Raw genomic sequence first — 15926 nt, 5'->3', positions numbered from 1 at the left:
AACTGTGCCACCCAGTGGCACTTACTGTTCCACATGTAAGTGATATCATACAGTACTTCTCGTTCTCTGACTTACCTTGCTTAGAATATTGTGCCCAAGGACTGTGATGTTGTCACAAATGGCTGGATATCCTTCTTTCTCATGACTGAATAATTTTCCACCATGTATATTTACCACATATTCTTTATCCTTTACTTCACTGATGGACATTCACGTTTCCATGTCTTGGCTATTGTGAATAATGCTGTGATAAATGGGAGTGCAGATATGTGGTTGAACTCCTGTTTTCCTTTCCTTGGGTATATGGTAGATCTTTTTAATTTTTTTGAGGAGCCTCCATATTGTTTTTCATAGTGGTTGGACCAATTTACATTCATATGAATAGCGTAAAAGGGTTCCCTTTTCACCACATTCTCACCGGCACTTGTCTCGTCTTGATGATAGCCATTCTAACAGGTGTGAGTTGATAACTCATTATGGTTTTGATTTGCATTTTTCTGATGGTTGGTCATGTGGCATGTTTTTACATATGCCTATTGGCCATTTTGATGTCCTCTTTGGAAAAATGTCTGTTTAGTTCTGTCCATTTAAAATCAGGGTTTGTTGTTGTTATTGAGTTGTATGAATTCTTTACACGTATTGAATATTAACCCCTTATCTGATGTACATTTAGTTTCTTTTGCTGTGCAGAAGTTTTTGAGGTTGATGTAGTTCCATTTGCTGACTTCTGCTTTTGCTGGATGCTTTTGGCATTCATATTCAAATCACTGCCGAGACCAGTGTCCAGAAGCTTCTTCTCTACATTTTTTCCTGTTGCTTCTCCATTTAAACAAGAAGTTTTCTGAAAGTTTCAAGCTTTCTACAGCACTTCCCAAGATACTGAGGAGGGGCAACCAGAAATAAGACAGGATAGTATACCCCACCCAGTTGTGTGTTGGTAAATGTTTGACCATCAGCTCTCTGGAGCCCTGCTTTGTAGTGTTTGCCAATTTCTGTGGTGTAAATATTCTCATGATGGCTAATATCAAACCATCAACAGCTTGACGGGATATCCTGTCTTCAGAACCTAATAGTTGGCTCTCCTGAGCTGGTAAGCACTGGCTTCAGCACATCACTGGGTCTGTTGCTCTCTGTATATAATGACTTTGTCTTCCCAATGGTCTAATAAGCTCCCTAAGGGATACAATTGTATTCTTGATCTCTTATAGGCCAATGGTACTAGCATGGTTATAGACACAAAAGTATCAAACTTTCCTATGGGTATATTGCTTTCCTAGAGCAGCTGTATTGCTAACAGCAGGGAGACTTGGGGGTGGGGAGGGGACAGGAAGGCTGCCTCCTCTTTCCACCAGCATCAGGGAGGCAGGAAAGGAGAGAATATGGGAGCCAGAGGATGGTTTTGATAAGGAAATCGGGCTCACTGAAAGTCCGATCAAAATACTGTAAGAATTCAGCTCAGCTTCACAACCAGATCTGATTAACACACTCTCTTTAACTTACAGAGTAGTTTATTTCCTGTCCAGGATCTGGTATATGCTTTGGTGATGAGAATGAGATCTCTGAAGAAACAGATTTGTGGTTTTCATCACAGACTGCCTAGTAAAGTGCCAAAGACTCAGCAGAAGGGCATGAAAATAGCTATAAAGGTGTAACCTAACTGTATTGTTGACAGAGTGTGTGGAAGACCAAATGGGCCAGAGAGCTCCGAGAGGCCCTAAGGGCTCAGGAAATAATAACCTTTCAGTGAGATTAAAAAAAAAAAAGAAAAAAAAATCAGGAAAAGGACTAAGATTGAAAGAGGATGATCTCTAATGAAATGAACTTGTTCTTAGTTTTTTTTTGGAATTGGGAAAGAATTATAGGTATGAAACCACAAACTGAAAAAAGCCCATGACAGCAGTATGGTCCAGAAATCCTTGAACAGTATCTCCTGTAACATAGTCCCCCTGGGAGACGAGACAGTGTCAGCAGAGGGAAAAATTGGTAGACAGGCCTGAATTCTGTCCACTCACTGAAGACCTTGATGTGGGAGATCTAGTGTCCTGAATTAGGAGGCAACAGACACCTCTAGGCTTTACATGTGTAGGGGGCTGTCTTGAAATCCTGCATATCTCCTATTGCTCACGCATATGCGTCGTATTTTAGGACTATTGAAATCATAAAACTGTGGTGATAGTGTTTATCCTCTATTTATGACTTAAGATACCTCCAGGAGTATTGGCATAGGAGGATATATTACTACCCAGCAATATTCTTTAAAACAGAATTCTTAGGGAGTTTATAAAAATGGGCCTGGAATTTGCCTTACAAATGGAATGGTATGTCTAAACTAGGCACTGAAATTAGGTTACTGATATAATCATAGAGCATATGTTGTGAGGGTTTTTTTTTTTTTTTTAATTTATTAGAGAGCGAGCGAGCACGCATTAGTGGGGGAGGAGCAGAGGGAGAGGGAGAGAGAAAATCCCATGCAGGCTCTACCCTGTCAGTGCAGAGCCCAAGATGGGGCTCAATCTCACGAACCCGTGAGATCATGACCTGAGCTGAAACTAAGAGCCGGGTGTTTAACTGAGCCACCCAGGCGCCCCTGTGAAGAGCTTTTTGAGTTGTGGAAGGGCTTATATGATCCATCTACACTTTTGTCCTTGTTACTTAAGAGGCATTCAGCCATCAAGCCAGCAAACATTTACTGGATATCTACTATATTTCAGGTACTATGTTGGGTACTGGGAATACCGATTATAGTTAAAAGACATGGTCTTTGATGTCAGTAAGCTTACATTCCACTGGGGGGAGCCAAATATATAAATAAGCACAATGGCTGCTGAATGTGCGGGTGTGGAAAGGTGTGTGTGGAGTGGGGGAGGGTGTCAGAATGAATTAGACAGATTGGCTCCAGGACTGGTCAGGAAAAATCTTCTTGGGGAAGGTTCCCCTGAGCATGTGTTTTTGAGGCTGCTGAGGTGAGCAATAGCACTGTTAGGCTTTTATGTGAAGATAACCTGAGGGACCAGTGATCAGACCTTCGGCCTGAGTCTCCTGATTCACGCACTTGCTCAATGTCACTGATTCACCCAGTCTAAGCAAAAATTCCCCCTACAAGTTCAAGATGTATACCTCAGAGAAGCACATACACACCATCAAAGCCTGAGCCACATGTAAGCAATGTCTGAGTAGCCCAGGTTTTAGAAATTATCTCTTCTTTATTGCCACATCCACATAAAAAGTTTGATATTATTTGGATTGGTAAAAGGCAGGCACAGTGTATATAAAAAAAAAAGGTGTAGTAAGTTAAAAAATAGATGGCTTTAGTGCTTGGAAAAACAATTATGGATTGCTTCTTTGGTTTACTTATCCAGGCGATCGAAATTCTGGGTTTGAAACTCTTGGAAGTCTTCTGGGATGGTGTCTGCAAACCAGAACAGGCACAGGGGGGTTAGTAAAGCTTCTTCCACCTGGAATCCGGGTCCATCTCGTGCTGTGCAAGCATCCTGTAGGGGTCACTGTCAGCCTAAGCAACAGGCCCCTGAAGCCTCCACAGCCATTTTCTACTTCAGGCTGCTTTGCAAATTGTTGGCTTAAAGCCCGGGAGTGCTCATTCATAGGCCTAGAGGAAATTAGCAGCCAGAATGGATTTTGAGTGTGATTATGTTTGAGCCATGAGAAAATAAAGGCTGCCGTAAATTAAATCTGACTGAATTTCTCACTGAACCCCAAATCCTAAGCCAAGCAGTTAAATTCTGTGGGTCTCAATGTCCTCATCTACCAAGTAGGAAAAATGAGATCTACCATTTACTTTGGTTACACAGAGACTGTTACATTTTAATGAATATGCCGCATGAGCTTGGAGCTCCTGAGAAGAAAATGTGCTATAAAAATAAGGCGGCGTTTTCTGATTAATGATAGTAATAATATCGTATAGTAACAAGAATGCACGTTACCATTGCAGCGATATTTGAGGTTGGACCAAATGATGTTCTCTTGGGAGAAGCAGAACACGCCGAGCCGGCCTCCACGCATGGTGGTGTCTATGGTGACCCCGGAGTCAGCTACCAACTCAGAGCCTTCATAAAAGCGTACTCTGCGGACAACACAGCCCAAGCCGGTCTTCAGGAACCTCAAACCCAAGTCAAGGTGAAGCACCCACTGTGGGACCCAGGGGACCCACTTAAAAAAAATTTTTTTTAATTTTTTTATTTTTTTTCAACGTTTATTCATTTTTGGGACAGAGAGAGAGGGAGACACAGAATCGGAAACAGGCTCCAGGCTCTGAGCCATCAGCCCAGAGCCTGATGCGGGGCTCGAACTCACGGACTGCGAGATGGTGACCTGGCTGAAGTCGGACGCCTAACCGACTGCGCCACCCAGGCGCCCCCAAATTTTTTTTTTTTTTAATTTTTGAGAGAGAGACAGAGCATGGGGTGGGAAGGCTCAGAGAGAGAGGGAGACACAGAATCCGAAGCAAGCTCCGGGCTCCGAGCTGTCAGCACAGAGCCTGACAGGGAGCTCAAACCCACAGACCACAAAATCGTGACCTGACCCAACCAGCTCAGCATTTGACTAAATGCTCAAAGAAGAACAAAACATGAATTAGCCACCACGATTTTCTTTTTTCCACCAGGCTGATTTCCTGGTCAGGAGATTGCAACTGGTCTACATAAGCTGTCGTTGGTGTCGTTCTGCACGTTTGAGGAATGAGCAAGTAAGTACATGGTCTAAATTTCAAAGATGTAGCCTAAGCCATCCTCGTTTCTGAGAAGAGTTTTTAGTGCTTGTTTTTTAAATAGTCCTATAGGGAAATGAGGCAGATGGCATTGGCTCATGTGAAGATCCGTTCCTGCCGCATGTGGTACAGGCCTGGCAGTGGGGAGACCAAGGTGAAAGGAGATACAGGCACTGTCTTCAGGGAGTTGATAGTCCAGAGGAGAAGAGACCATAAAAGGGACCCACCGCAGTGCAGCATGAATATTCGTGAACAAGCCACCATACAGGGCAGGTGTGGATAGGAGGCTTACCCAGGCCTTGCCTCACAGTGGTCAGCATGGCAGAAAGGGGGTCACCACTCAAGCACCTCCTTCCCCAATGCTGACACCTCCCGTGCAGAAAGTCCCTCCCAGTTGGGCCGTAATGTCCAGCTGGTTAGTTTGAGCTTGGGTGTCTTTCTCCTACTACTTTTCTGGGAGCCATGGCCTGAGTCTTGGAAGCATGCCCTTGGAGGGCCATCCGGGGTCAGGACTGCTCAGGGCAGTGAAGGCTCTGTGACGCAAAATGAGGATGTGCTTTGCTTCAAGTGCAAGGTGAGATGTCTTCCACGTACCTTATGTAGCCCACCTGGGGCCTGTGCTGCAGGAACCAGCGGTAGGACACCTTGTCCTTCCAGCCCACGTTCCTCGAGTCCTTCCACAGCAGCCGGACCTGGTCACTCGTGTCCCCGGTGTGCCACAGGGAGTTGCGGAGATGCTCCCCTGGGCCTGTCTTAGACTTAACAGCCTGGAAAGGACACGAGCACGGTAGAACCAAATACACAGACCACCCTTCCTGCTTCCTGGGTCCCTGGGGTGGTGACTTCATGGTTAGAACCTGGCTGTCTTGGATTTGGACAAAAGCGTAAACACTTAAATGCCCTTTCTCCTGAGGTGACCCTTAACCCTTTAATAACCAGCCCTGGCTGATACCCCACTAACCCATTCCACTTTTTTTCCTGCTGTAAATCCATTGCTCCCCACACGTGTTTCTGAGAGCTCTCAAGTGTGCCTTTTCTCCAAGCAGGAGTGAGGGAGGCAGCGGCTCAGCCCTCCTGTACACAGCTGGCCCCATGAAGGGAACAGATTAGCCAGTTAAACTGGTATGTTGTGCCTGGTGACATACCCCCAAATCTCTCCCAACTCTTGAGCCCTACTCAGACTGACATTTTCACCATCAGTCACCCAGAGGTTAGGACACAGCTTGTACCCAAGAATGAAGGCCAAACCCTGGGCGTGCTGTAGCACAAACACCTCGATTTCACAGATGAACTAAATGCCACATGGGACAACAGAGGACTTAAAAAGAGGGCTCCGAAGAGAGATGAGTATCTTAGAGCTGTTGGTACCTTAAGCTGGATGCCAGGTTCCGCCACAGCGCGGAATGGCGTGGCTTGCCAATATGTCTGCTCTGTCTGCTTCCACATGACTACGTAGAAGCTGGAGCTGTCTTGGTAACCAAAGATGAAGCCAGCGTAGTCATCGTCTGTCTGGGTGTTTACGTGGAAGGTCCCTTCAAAGTCAACTCCGTTGAATGCCGTGTATCCTGTAGGGATCAGAAGAAGATCAGAGAGGCAGACCAGCCCCATGAGGAGCTGCAACGAGTGGATTCTATACACGTGCTCCTGATGCCCTGGACATACCCACTGCCAGGCCAGGATCGCTGTTCATAGTCTGCACAATCTCCATGCCCTGCAGAGAGAGTTGAAGGCCATCTTAGAGGCTGGAGAAAGCTCAAGGAAGCCCAGAGCCTCCGGCAGCATTGGTGAGTGGTCAGCAAGGTCTGACCTCCACACAAAGATTTAATTACCTGAGGAACTGTTCTACCTTGTTATGTCCTCCAAGAAAGCACATACTTGTGAGGGGGGAAAGAGAAGCTGAATAGAGATTATTTTGCTAAAACTGTAATTAAGGGTTTACTGAATCAGCTTAATCGAGAGAACATAGACTTCTAATGAATGTGATTTCCTGGGTGACACTAAAAAACCTAAGCCTCTCTGTGCCTGCTCATTGTAGCTACACAATAAGGAAGACATGCGGGAGGCAGTCCCCTGGAGAGATCAGTAGCATGGCTCTGGGGTCAGACTGCCTGGGTCCCAGTTCCAGCATTCTTAGCCATCACCTGCATTGCTACCCGGAGCAATCATTTCGGATTGATGGGACTTGATCTCATGTGTAAAACAGGGCTAATGAAAGTGCTCTGTCCTAGGGTGATTATGAGGAGTCAGTGCAGTCCGAAACAGTGCCCCCTGTCACTGTTACCCACTTCTCCCAGAACGACCTGTGCTGAGAGGCAGAGCTGAGCTGCTGTTGACCGCGTGACGCTTACCTGGTTCAGGACCACCCAATTGGGATCGATCTGGGCATCCCCTTCAGGGTCCAGGACTACTGTCTGGTAGGCCCTGAAGTCAGTCAGTGTGACCTCCGCATTCTCTGGGCAGACATCGATCCGATCGATGACCTGGTCCTGGTCAAAGTCAGTCTCACAGATGTCTCCCACGCCATCGCCTGGGTGGGGCGGGGGAGGAGGAGAGGAGCTGGCTACTGCCCACTCCGTGCTTGAACGAGACAGGGCTGGGCAAGGAGCTGGAGGGAGCCCACACCCCACCTCCAGGGCTATGACTCTCCACCCATGTGGGCAGAGGAGCCCAGCAGCAGCCATGTCTGAGGTGGCCCTGAGCCCCATCCTGGAGTCATCATGGTTGGTTGCTGAACCCCACTGTAGGTGACCAAAAGAATTTTCTGGGGATAGAGTGGTGTGGTAGGCAACTCTACAAAACTGATCTTGTCAGAAACCTTGGGTCAGGATGCTGGGGTTCACCAAGTGGTGAATCTTAAGGCTGATCTTACATAAGCAAACATCTATAGTACTTTCTCTAGAACATATGAAAAACAGGGAAATTATCATCACCAGATGGTCTCTAAGACCATCTGGTGATCCTTAGGCTCTCTGGCTCCTCTGGCTCATGGTTTGTTTTGTTCAGCTGACCTGGTATTAAGATATTTGAAATGAATACTGCTGAGCTGTGGATGGGCGTACCCTCCCCCACTCGCCAAGGTCCTAACTACTCTGTGTCATTTCTGGTTTTGTGCACACTCTTCCTTACTGGCCTCGCCCCTGTAGCCATCTGAGCTTGGGACTCCTGTGAGACGAGCAAGCAAGATGGCAGAGCAGCTCCCCAAGCCCTTTGAGGGGAATCGTGTGGCTGCTTCCCTGGCCCATGTGACCTCATCCCAGGGCTACTCAGAGGCTGCCGGGCAGTGCTTCTCTGACGGAGCTCACCAGTGGTGTCTACCAGCTGTCTGCTGACCACCCAAACTGTGGCTCCTCAGAGAGGCCCTAGGAGAAGCGTGCCACCGTGTGCCTGGCAGAAGGGAGCCTGGGGGCCCCCGTGCAACCCGAGGCTGAGCCTGCCTACTGTTGCTATCCTCCTGGGCTGGGTTGGGGACCAGCCGGCAGTTGTCTGGTCCCGGGGGCACCACGTCTGGGATGCCATCGTTATCATCATCATCATCACACTCGTCACCGATGCCATCCTTATCAGTGTCCAGCTGGGCGCTGTTAATGACGGTGGGGCAGTTGTCTGTGCTGTCCTGGTGTCCATCTCCATCACTGTGGGAGGAGGAAGAGGTGGTTTGTGGCACAGGTGACCAGCGAGCAGGGAGGAAGAAAGAGTTGGGTGTGGGGGCTTAGTCTTTGTTGACCCACATGTCCTTAGACAGGGCTGCCCTGTGGGCCTCCGGGACCATTTTCTCCACTTCCTCATCTTGTTGAAACAAGTACATCATATCCTACTCAAGAAGATAAAGGTTGATTTCTGATTTTGTGACCAGATGTTCCTATCAGTCCCTGGGGACTGTGATCACCTCCCCACATCCCACCACCTCCAGCTGAGACTGTGCAAAGGGAACAAAGTGAGGGGCAGTGAAGCCAGGCTGCTCAGTGAATCCTGGCTCAGCCACTTACTAGCATGCAGCCCCAGGCGTGATACTTGACCCCTCTGTGGCTCAGTGTCCACATCTGTAAAATGGGAGTAACAGAGCCTACCTCATTGCGTTGTTAGGAAGATTAAATGCTTCTGTGATTAGAATTTTGCATATTGCAATTTAATCTATGACAGAGTACTTGTATGTGCTGGCTCCTAGGAAGCCCTCCAGTGTTTTCCATTCCTCTTCACAGTCCCTGGCCAGCAGACCCAAGAAGGATCAGATGTGCATGCCTCAGGAAGAATGGCAGAGAGGAGGGGGCGGCCCCTGCCTGAGAGGTAAGCATGGAGGCTGGGCTCAGTCCTGCTCTAAAGCACTTCTCAGAACCCTCATTCTCCACCTGACATTTCTTTTTTCCAGGCCTTAGAGCCACTCGAGGAGGAGACTGCCCTGTCCCCAGAGTTTTTTTTCCCCGTGTTGATGGAGGCCCTCTTTGGCTACTCTGTATCAGAGCAGATGTCCCTTTCACCTCATTCTACCCATGGCCTATCCCAGACAGGGGAGGGAAGCCAGACACCAGCCCATGCCCTCCAGGCCACATGTCCCAGATGGGTCCCAGAGAAAACGAGGCCAACCTGGGCAAGTAGAAGATGACATGGCTCGAACAGCGGAATTCCTGTGCCTGTAGCAGGGCTGACTTTTAAATCCTAAGATCGAGCTGTTTCCATCAGCAGCCATTCTATATGGCCTTGCACATTTTTATGCAAAAACAAGCAGTTCCTGTCCTCCTCCCGAAGGTTCAAGTTTATGGGAATTAAAATGTAGCAGAAGGAGTCATTTACTTTAGGCAAATATCTAGAGGGTGACAGGATAGGACATTTTAGAGATTCCGTAGATGGCAGTCGGTGCAAGACCACCTGCACCAAAGAACATTCTTGATGTCCATCCCTTAGGGAAGGTTCCACTTAGAAATGGAGACCTCCTAGGGCAGACTCTGTGGCCCTCTCCTCGTGTGGTGGTAACAATAACACAGCCACCGTTTGGTGCAGATCACCTGTGGACCAGCCCTCTGCCAGGAGCGTTACCTACTTTAGCTTTTATTCTTACAGAACCTGCAAGGTGCATTAATTCTCTCTACTTTGCAGATGAAGAAACTGAGACTGCATTGAGAAGTAGGATTAAGTGCACTTGGCTGACACATTCTTTGCAGCAAGGACACTGAGCACAAGGACAGAAATGGGACTTTATGGCAGCTGTCCTTGCACAAGCTTGGGCTCAAGAACCACTGGGGATAGGGCCACCTCCAAGGGGTTGAGAAGGGAGGCCCTGCTTTGTCTTCCAGGGTCCTTTCCCTCTCTCATCCCTGTCCTGCCGCCCCGACAAGCATCCCTGATGGAAATGAAAGGGGACAGAGCCTAGGACCACAGGCGCCTCCAGGGCAGAGATAAACTTGTCTGTGTTCTTGCTGATGTTGCTACGGCATCTGATCCAGCCCTGTGTCTTTTTTTTTTTTTTTTTTTAATTTTTTTTTTCAACATTTATTTATTTTTGGGACAGAGAGAGACAGAGCATGAACGGGGGAGGGGCAGAGAGAGAGGGAGACAGAATCGGAAACAGGCTCCAGGCTCTGAGCCATCAGCCCAGAGCCTGACGCGGGGCTCGAACCCACGGACGCGAGATCGTGACCTGGCTGAAGTCGGACGCTTAACCGACTGCGCCACCCAGGCGCCCCCAGCCCTGTGTCTTAATATAGGACTACATCGTGTGGGGCTAGACGGGTTGACAAAACTCATTTGCACAGGACAATACCACCAATAAAGGGACACAAAACGAAAAAATTCCAAGGACAATGAAATAACAGTGATCTCTCAGCAAACTGACAGTTTCCTATTTTGGGATGATGGTGAAGCTTCCCTGAGCTGAAAGACTATAATAATAAAAGAGCTCATACCTACTGAGTGCTAGCTATGTAAGGGAAGCTGTGATGTGCACTCTCCATAAATTAACTCCATCTTCACAACAGACCTGGCTACGTGCCATTGTCGTCCCCATTTTTCAGATGAGAAAATTGAGGCACAGAGATTTGATGACCTGCCTAAGGTTAGGTAGTTTGTAAGTGAAGGGGCTGGGATTTATCTAGCTGTGTATCATCCAGAGCCCGTGTCTGAAGCATGATGCTCTATTGCCTCTCCTGTGCTAGAATCTCACTTGCTGGAGTGCCTCGTGGTCCCTCCTGACACCGTCACCTGGCTATAGAGAACTTTCAAGGAAGTGCGGTGACCCTGGCCAGAGGCAGGGCTGTTGTCCCCCCAGTAGCTCAATCTCTCTCAATTTATTCAGAGAGATCCCAAAGCAAGGTAGCAGCAGAGAGCTCCAAAAGCTAAAATTCCCTCTAAATTTTTCATTGGGCCTTAATGCAACTGGGAAATGTGCCATACCTGTCCTGATTGGTGTCACAGGAGTCCCCAACCAGGTCGTTATCCACATCAGACTGCAAAGAGAACAGAGCATGTAATTATTTATCCCTGGGCCTTTATGCACAGAACGTTCCAGAGAAGGCAGATCTGGCCCCTCACCACTGCATCTCAGGAAGTCTCTCTGGAATTGGGTTGGTGCAGAACTGCAAAAGGACAGCACCATATTGGTGTAGGCACAATGCTGAATTGTCAAAAAAGCCTTCCAAAATATCAAGCCACATGGCTGGGCTGCCTACACACCAGATGAGCTGATTGGAAAGGGCGCCGGGGCAGGATGGTGGCAGGTGGAGACGTGGAACTCTGGCACGGGTCTGAGGAGAGCCAGCCAAAGGCATGGGGACAAGGCAAACTGATTTGGCTTTGCTTCTGCATGTTGGAATTAAGCCAGAATGGGAGTGAGTCACAGAGGGCAACAATGACGCCCCTCTCTCAGGGCTTTAAAAATACATGACACATCATACCCAATTATCCAGACAAGAAGCAAGAAGGGAAACAACACGGCGCTAACTGAACTTCATCTGAAATGTCCAGACATAGGCTGTATAGGGGCTTGGGGACTAAAAGGGCACAGGCTCCCAAAGGTTAGTTTCCATGCTACATTTTCCTTCCAGCAAAAAGACTTGTTTTGGGCATCATTAAACTCCTACTACTAAGGCACTCTACATAGGCACTCTACAGCCCATGAGATTAGCCCAGAGGGCCTTAGGTCTCGTGAAGCGTTCTTCCTACCACCTCCAGACCTAAGGTGTGCAATTCTAGCATGTCTGCTCTGGTAGGTAAATGCAACAGCAAGGAGCTGAGCCAGTGTGCTCTGCTGTTTTTCTAGGCACTGGTCTTAAAGAATCTTCATATAGGGGAGCTCAGCCTAGAGTATGAGGCCCTCAAACGCTACTCACCTGGTTAGGGTTACTGACATCAGGACAACTGTCACAGCCATCCCCCACGCCATCACCATCCCTGTCCCGTTGGTCACGATTGGGAACTTTTGGGCAGTTGTCCAGAATGTTTTTTATTCCTACAAGAAAGGAATGGTTCCCTGAGTCAGGTGAACACACAGATCTAGAAGACAGGCTTCTGGGTGCTAAGAGATCAAGCCTCTACCCAGGCCTGGGGTGAGTGACTTCTGTTGAGCTGTCCTCCAAGAGCCACTACCTTTCTCAGCACTTACCTGGATGTACCCTCAAAGCATGGATTCTGGGAGACTTAAAAATGAACAGCGATCTGAGGCATTTCTCCATGCAGTTAGAAGTTATGCAAGATGTCGACTATCATGTAACCAGATGAAAAGGTCATGAGGGAAAGGTGGGCCAGCCCTGGAGAGGCAGGACCTTGTGGCAATGTGAATAAAGACTGGGACCCAAGGGCTGGGCCCACCGTGCCCCCCCTCTTCCCAACTGTTGTCTGACTATGTCCTGTCATGCAAGCAGCCTGTAATCAGTCATGGTGGGAGTGGTATTTATAGCATAGAAACTGGCAAATGCTACATCTTGGAGCTTTTTTTGGTTTGTTGAACTGGTTTACCAGCATACCACTGGATCTGATCATCAGTAGGGCTTGCAGAGGATGAGGTCATGTTTTAGGGAGGTGTGGATATTCTGGAGCGGTGTGTGTGTGTGTGTGTGGTGGGTGAGTAGGTGGAGGGCCGGGAGTGTATTTCTAAAGATTTTCCTTCAAGGCCCTTGTGATGTGAAATATTTTTCAAAAACTATCACATCCAGCCTATACTTTGATGATAGTCATCTATATGCTATGGAAGCTACACAGAAACAAATGTTCTGCCTCCCATCCTGAGAGGCTCCAGAGCTCAAACTGTGCTCTGGGGGTTGCCATTCACACAGCCCACACTAGAAGGCCTCTTCAGTGGAGCCTAGAGCTGGCCCACTCCTGCCTCCACACTCTTCCCAGAATAGGCAGGGGAAGGGCCTGTCTTCCGGGAGATGCCTGATTCTTCGCAGGAGGAGCCAGACCCAGGGCCTGTAGTTTGTGACCCTGCTCAAGGCCCCCTCATTCAATTCTCTGCTCCCAGGAATCTCACAGGTGGGAAGTGGGGGTGGGGGAGATCTACTCTTTCTAGGAAGATACATGGCCTACAAAGATGCCGCTCGAAGTAATCCCCACAAAGTTTCTGGCAAAGATGTAGAATTCCAGAAACACCCAGGGTTATTGAATAGAGGAGTGGGCTATGGAGTCTCCTTCCATCGAAAGAGGCGGGCCAGACACAAGCTGCAGGAAACCACTCCGTGTGGGAGGCCTTCTGAGTTAGCAATGCTATTTCTGCTCCTAACAGAGAACAAGGGCAAAAGGACACAAGAGTCCCACATAAAAGACAAAGCAAGCAAGCCCACCATCTCCATCCATGTCATCATCACAGGCGTCTCCTTTTCCATCTCCATCAGTGTCTTTCTGGTCATTATTCAGGACATTCCGGCAGTTGTCACAGGCGTCCCCAAAGATATCTTTGTCACTGTTCCTTTGGTCCACATTGTGAGTCAGGACACAGTTATCCTAAAGGATCAGAAGACCGTTTAATCAGGCTTTACTGAATCCCTCCAAGGTCTCCGGTCCTGCAGTGGATGCCAGCCAGCCCCCACCCCATTGTCATGCACTGTCAGAACTCAGGAGAGAGAGCCGCAATGCCAGGGGATCACAGGCATGGCAACTACCAAGGGGGATGACTAATACAATAGGGGACTCCGCAGGCTTTCTTCTGCATCCCTGGTACGTGGCAGTTCATGCGCCCGGCTGGCAGAGCAAGTACCTGCTCATTCAGGATCCCGTCTCCGTCAGCGTCGTCGTCACAGGCATCTCCTATGCCATCTCTGTCTGCATCTTCTTGGCCAGAATTTGGCACATACTTGCAATTATCCTAAGGAGAAGAAACAAGAGCTCAGAGAAACATCTACATCTGACTTTTTTTTCAGCTTTATTGATGTATACCTGGCAAAATTCTAATATATTTGAAGTGTACACTGTGATCATTTAATATACCTTTATGTTGTGAAAGGATTCCCACCATTGAGTTAACACATCCAACATCTCACTGGCTCTTTGTGTGTGGGTGAGAACATTTAAGTTCTATCCTTTTAGCCAACTGCAGTTAGACAATACAGGGTTAACAACTATAGTCACCATGTTATACATTAGATCCTCAGGTTTATTCTTCTTATCCCTTCGTATCCCGTCTGTACCCTTTTATCAACCTCTCTGTATTTCCCCACCCCCATCTACATCTGTCTTAGGTCAGAAATGATTTCTAACCTCAAGACTGACTGTAGCCGCCTGACGTTCCTGTTGATGGCTGTTTGGCTACGTTTGACATGCAGCTACTTTCAAAATGCAGTTTTAAATGGAACCCTCCCCCATATAAGCTCTGGCTCTGGACAGCCCACAGCAAATGTGGTGTTTTTCTTGTGTGCCCTCCTTACCTTCTTGCAGTTCCTGGCAGAGCACGGCAGTTCTTCGTCGGGGTAACTGTCAATGTCCACATCCTTTCCGCAGATATAGCCATCGCCAGCCCAACCAATGCCACACTGTGAAGGGAAAGCGCAGGAGAAATTTGGGAAGCCAAGCCTGGGAGGAGGCAGGTGGCTGACAAGGGCCTCAGCTCTGACCCCGTGAATCCCTGCTAATCATATATGCTCCCCCAGAGGGAGGGCCCAGAGCTACACCACCTTGTTGGGTAGGATTTTAAAACTATTGTTTTTTGAATAGTCTTATGAATCAAAAGGTACAAAGGGAGATAGAATCAAGACTCCTCCCCATTCCTATTCTTTTGGCTCAGGCCATCCATTATTATGTATACTTCCACAGATACAACATGCACAGACAAGCAAATACACGCATTCTTTTTCTTTCGACTTTTAACACAACTGACAGCACCTATATCCACTGTTCTGTACTTTATTTGGAGCTCTTTCCATATCACTCCATGTAGATCACGTCACTCTTTTTAGTGGTCACAGATATATCATACCCAAAGTGGTAGGCATGTGCCTTAATGAATTCAAACCAGTCGTCTACTGATGGGTGTCTGGTTTTTAAAACATTTTTCTATTGCAAACAAGGCTACACCAGGTTACTCTAGTACATAGGTCATTCTGCACATGTACTGGTGTCTTAGTGTGGAATTCCTGGTTCAAAGGGTATTTGTAATTTAGAGTTACTGCTAACCTGTTCTCCATATGATTATTCAATTTCCTCTCCCAGCAGAAACGAATGCATGTGGCTTTTGTGCCACTTCCCTTATCATTCTTGAATCTCAGTCATATCTCTGATTTTAACAGTCTTCTAAATCAATTTCCATCAAAAGAGTAACCTTCCAAGGTGCTTTACCTTTATTCATGCCCTTTAGCAGAAGAAGATTCCCACAGGTCCAGGGCTGGTCCTGTGTGTTCTCTCCATCCCTGGAAAAGTCTACCCAAGTACCCTGTCATCACCAGCCCTCACTTCATTGCTAGCTTAAGAGGCATCAATAGTTATTCTGAATATACTATTCATCAATAGTATCAGACCCTACACCCATTGTCTCCAATCCTTACAATGACACTGCAAGGTCATTGTTACCCCATTGTAGGTGAGACAACTAGGCTATTGAGCAAGGATCGCTGGCAAACCGAAGACAAAAGAAGTTTTTCAGTAAGTGGTGCCCTGGGCATGAGGTAGGACCTGGGGGCCCAGCCCAGGAACAGGACAGGCACCTGCAGAGGGGGAAGGCAGAACAGAGGAAGGAACAGTGAGGAAGAGGACCTGGGAAAGGACAGGGAACCAGAAAGTCAGGGAG

General features: G+C 47.8%; 1 protein-coding gene and 1 long non-coding RNA gene across 3 annotated transcripts in view; one reads left to right on the top strand and one right to left on the bottom strand.

Moving 5' to 3' along the window:
• Positions 1-3183: 3183 nt before the first annotated feature.
• THBS4 (thrombospondin 4) overlaps positions 3184-15926 on the bottom strand; it is a 43427-nt gene continuing 30684 nt past the window's right edge. The window contains exons 11-22 of the mRNA XM_045496829.1: positions 14572-14676; positions 13905-14012; positions 13492-13651; positions 12043-12161; positions 11108-11160; positions 8162-8355; positions 7072-7250; positions 6386-6434; positions 6092-6288; positions 5318-5490; positions 3942-4081; positions 3184-3409 (exon numbers count right to left, since the gene is read on the bottom strand). Coding sequence (XP_045352785.1) covers positions 3348-3409; positions 3942-4081; positions 5318-5490; positions 6092-6288; positions 6386-6434; positions 7072-7250; positions 8162-8355; positions 11108-11160; positions 12043-12161; positions 13492-13651; positions 13905-14012; positions 14572-14676 — 1539 coding nt within the window. The 3' untranslated portion in view covers positions 3184-3347. The remainder of the gene's footprint in view (positions 3410-3941; positions 4082-5317; positions 5491-6091; positions 6289-6385; positions 6435-7071; positions 7251-8161; positions 8356-11107; positions 11161-12042; positions 12162-13491; positions 13652-13904; positions 14013-14571; positions 14677-15926) is intronic.
• On the top strand, positions 4044-6738 carry LOC123607483. 2 transcript variants are annotated; one of them, XR_006716760.1, is made up of 4 exons: positions 4044-4134; positions 4622-5510; positions 5770-5845; positions 6295-6738. It is a non-coding gene; the product is annotated as an uncharacterized LOC123607483 (long non-coding RNA). The 2 variants fall into 2 exon arrangements; XR_006716759.1 differs by lacking the exon at positions 6295-6738 and having other exon boundaries at positions 5770-6105.

Source organism: Leopardus geoffroyi, chromosome A1, assembly GCF_018350155.1.
Source record: "Leopardus geoffroyi isolate Oge1 chromosome A1, O.geoffroyi_Oge1_pat1.0, whole genome shotgun sequence".
Classification (NCBI taxonomy): Eukaryota; Metazoa; Chordata; class Mammalia; order Carnivora; family Felidae; genus Leopardus; species Leopardus geoffroyi.
This window is presented reverse-complemented; position numbering and strand designations above follow the sequence as displayed.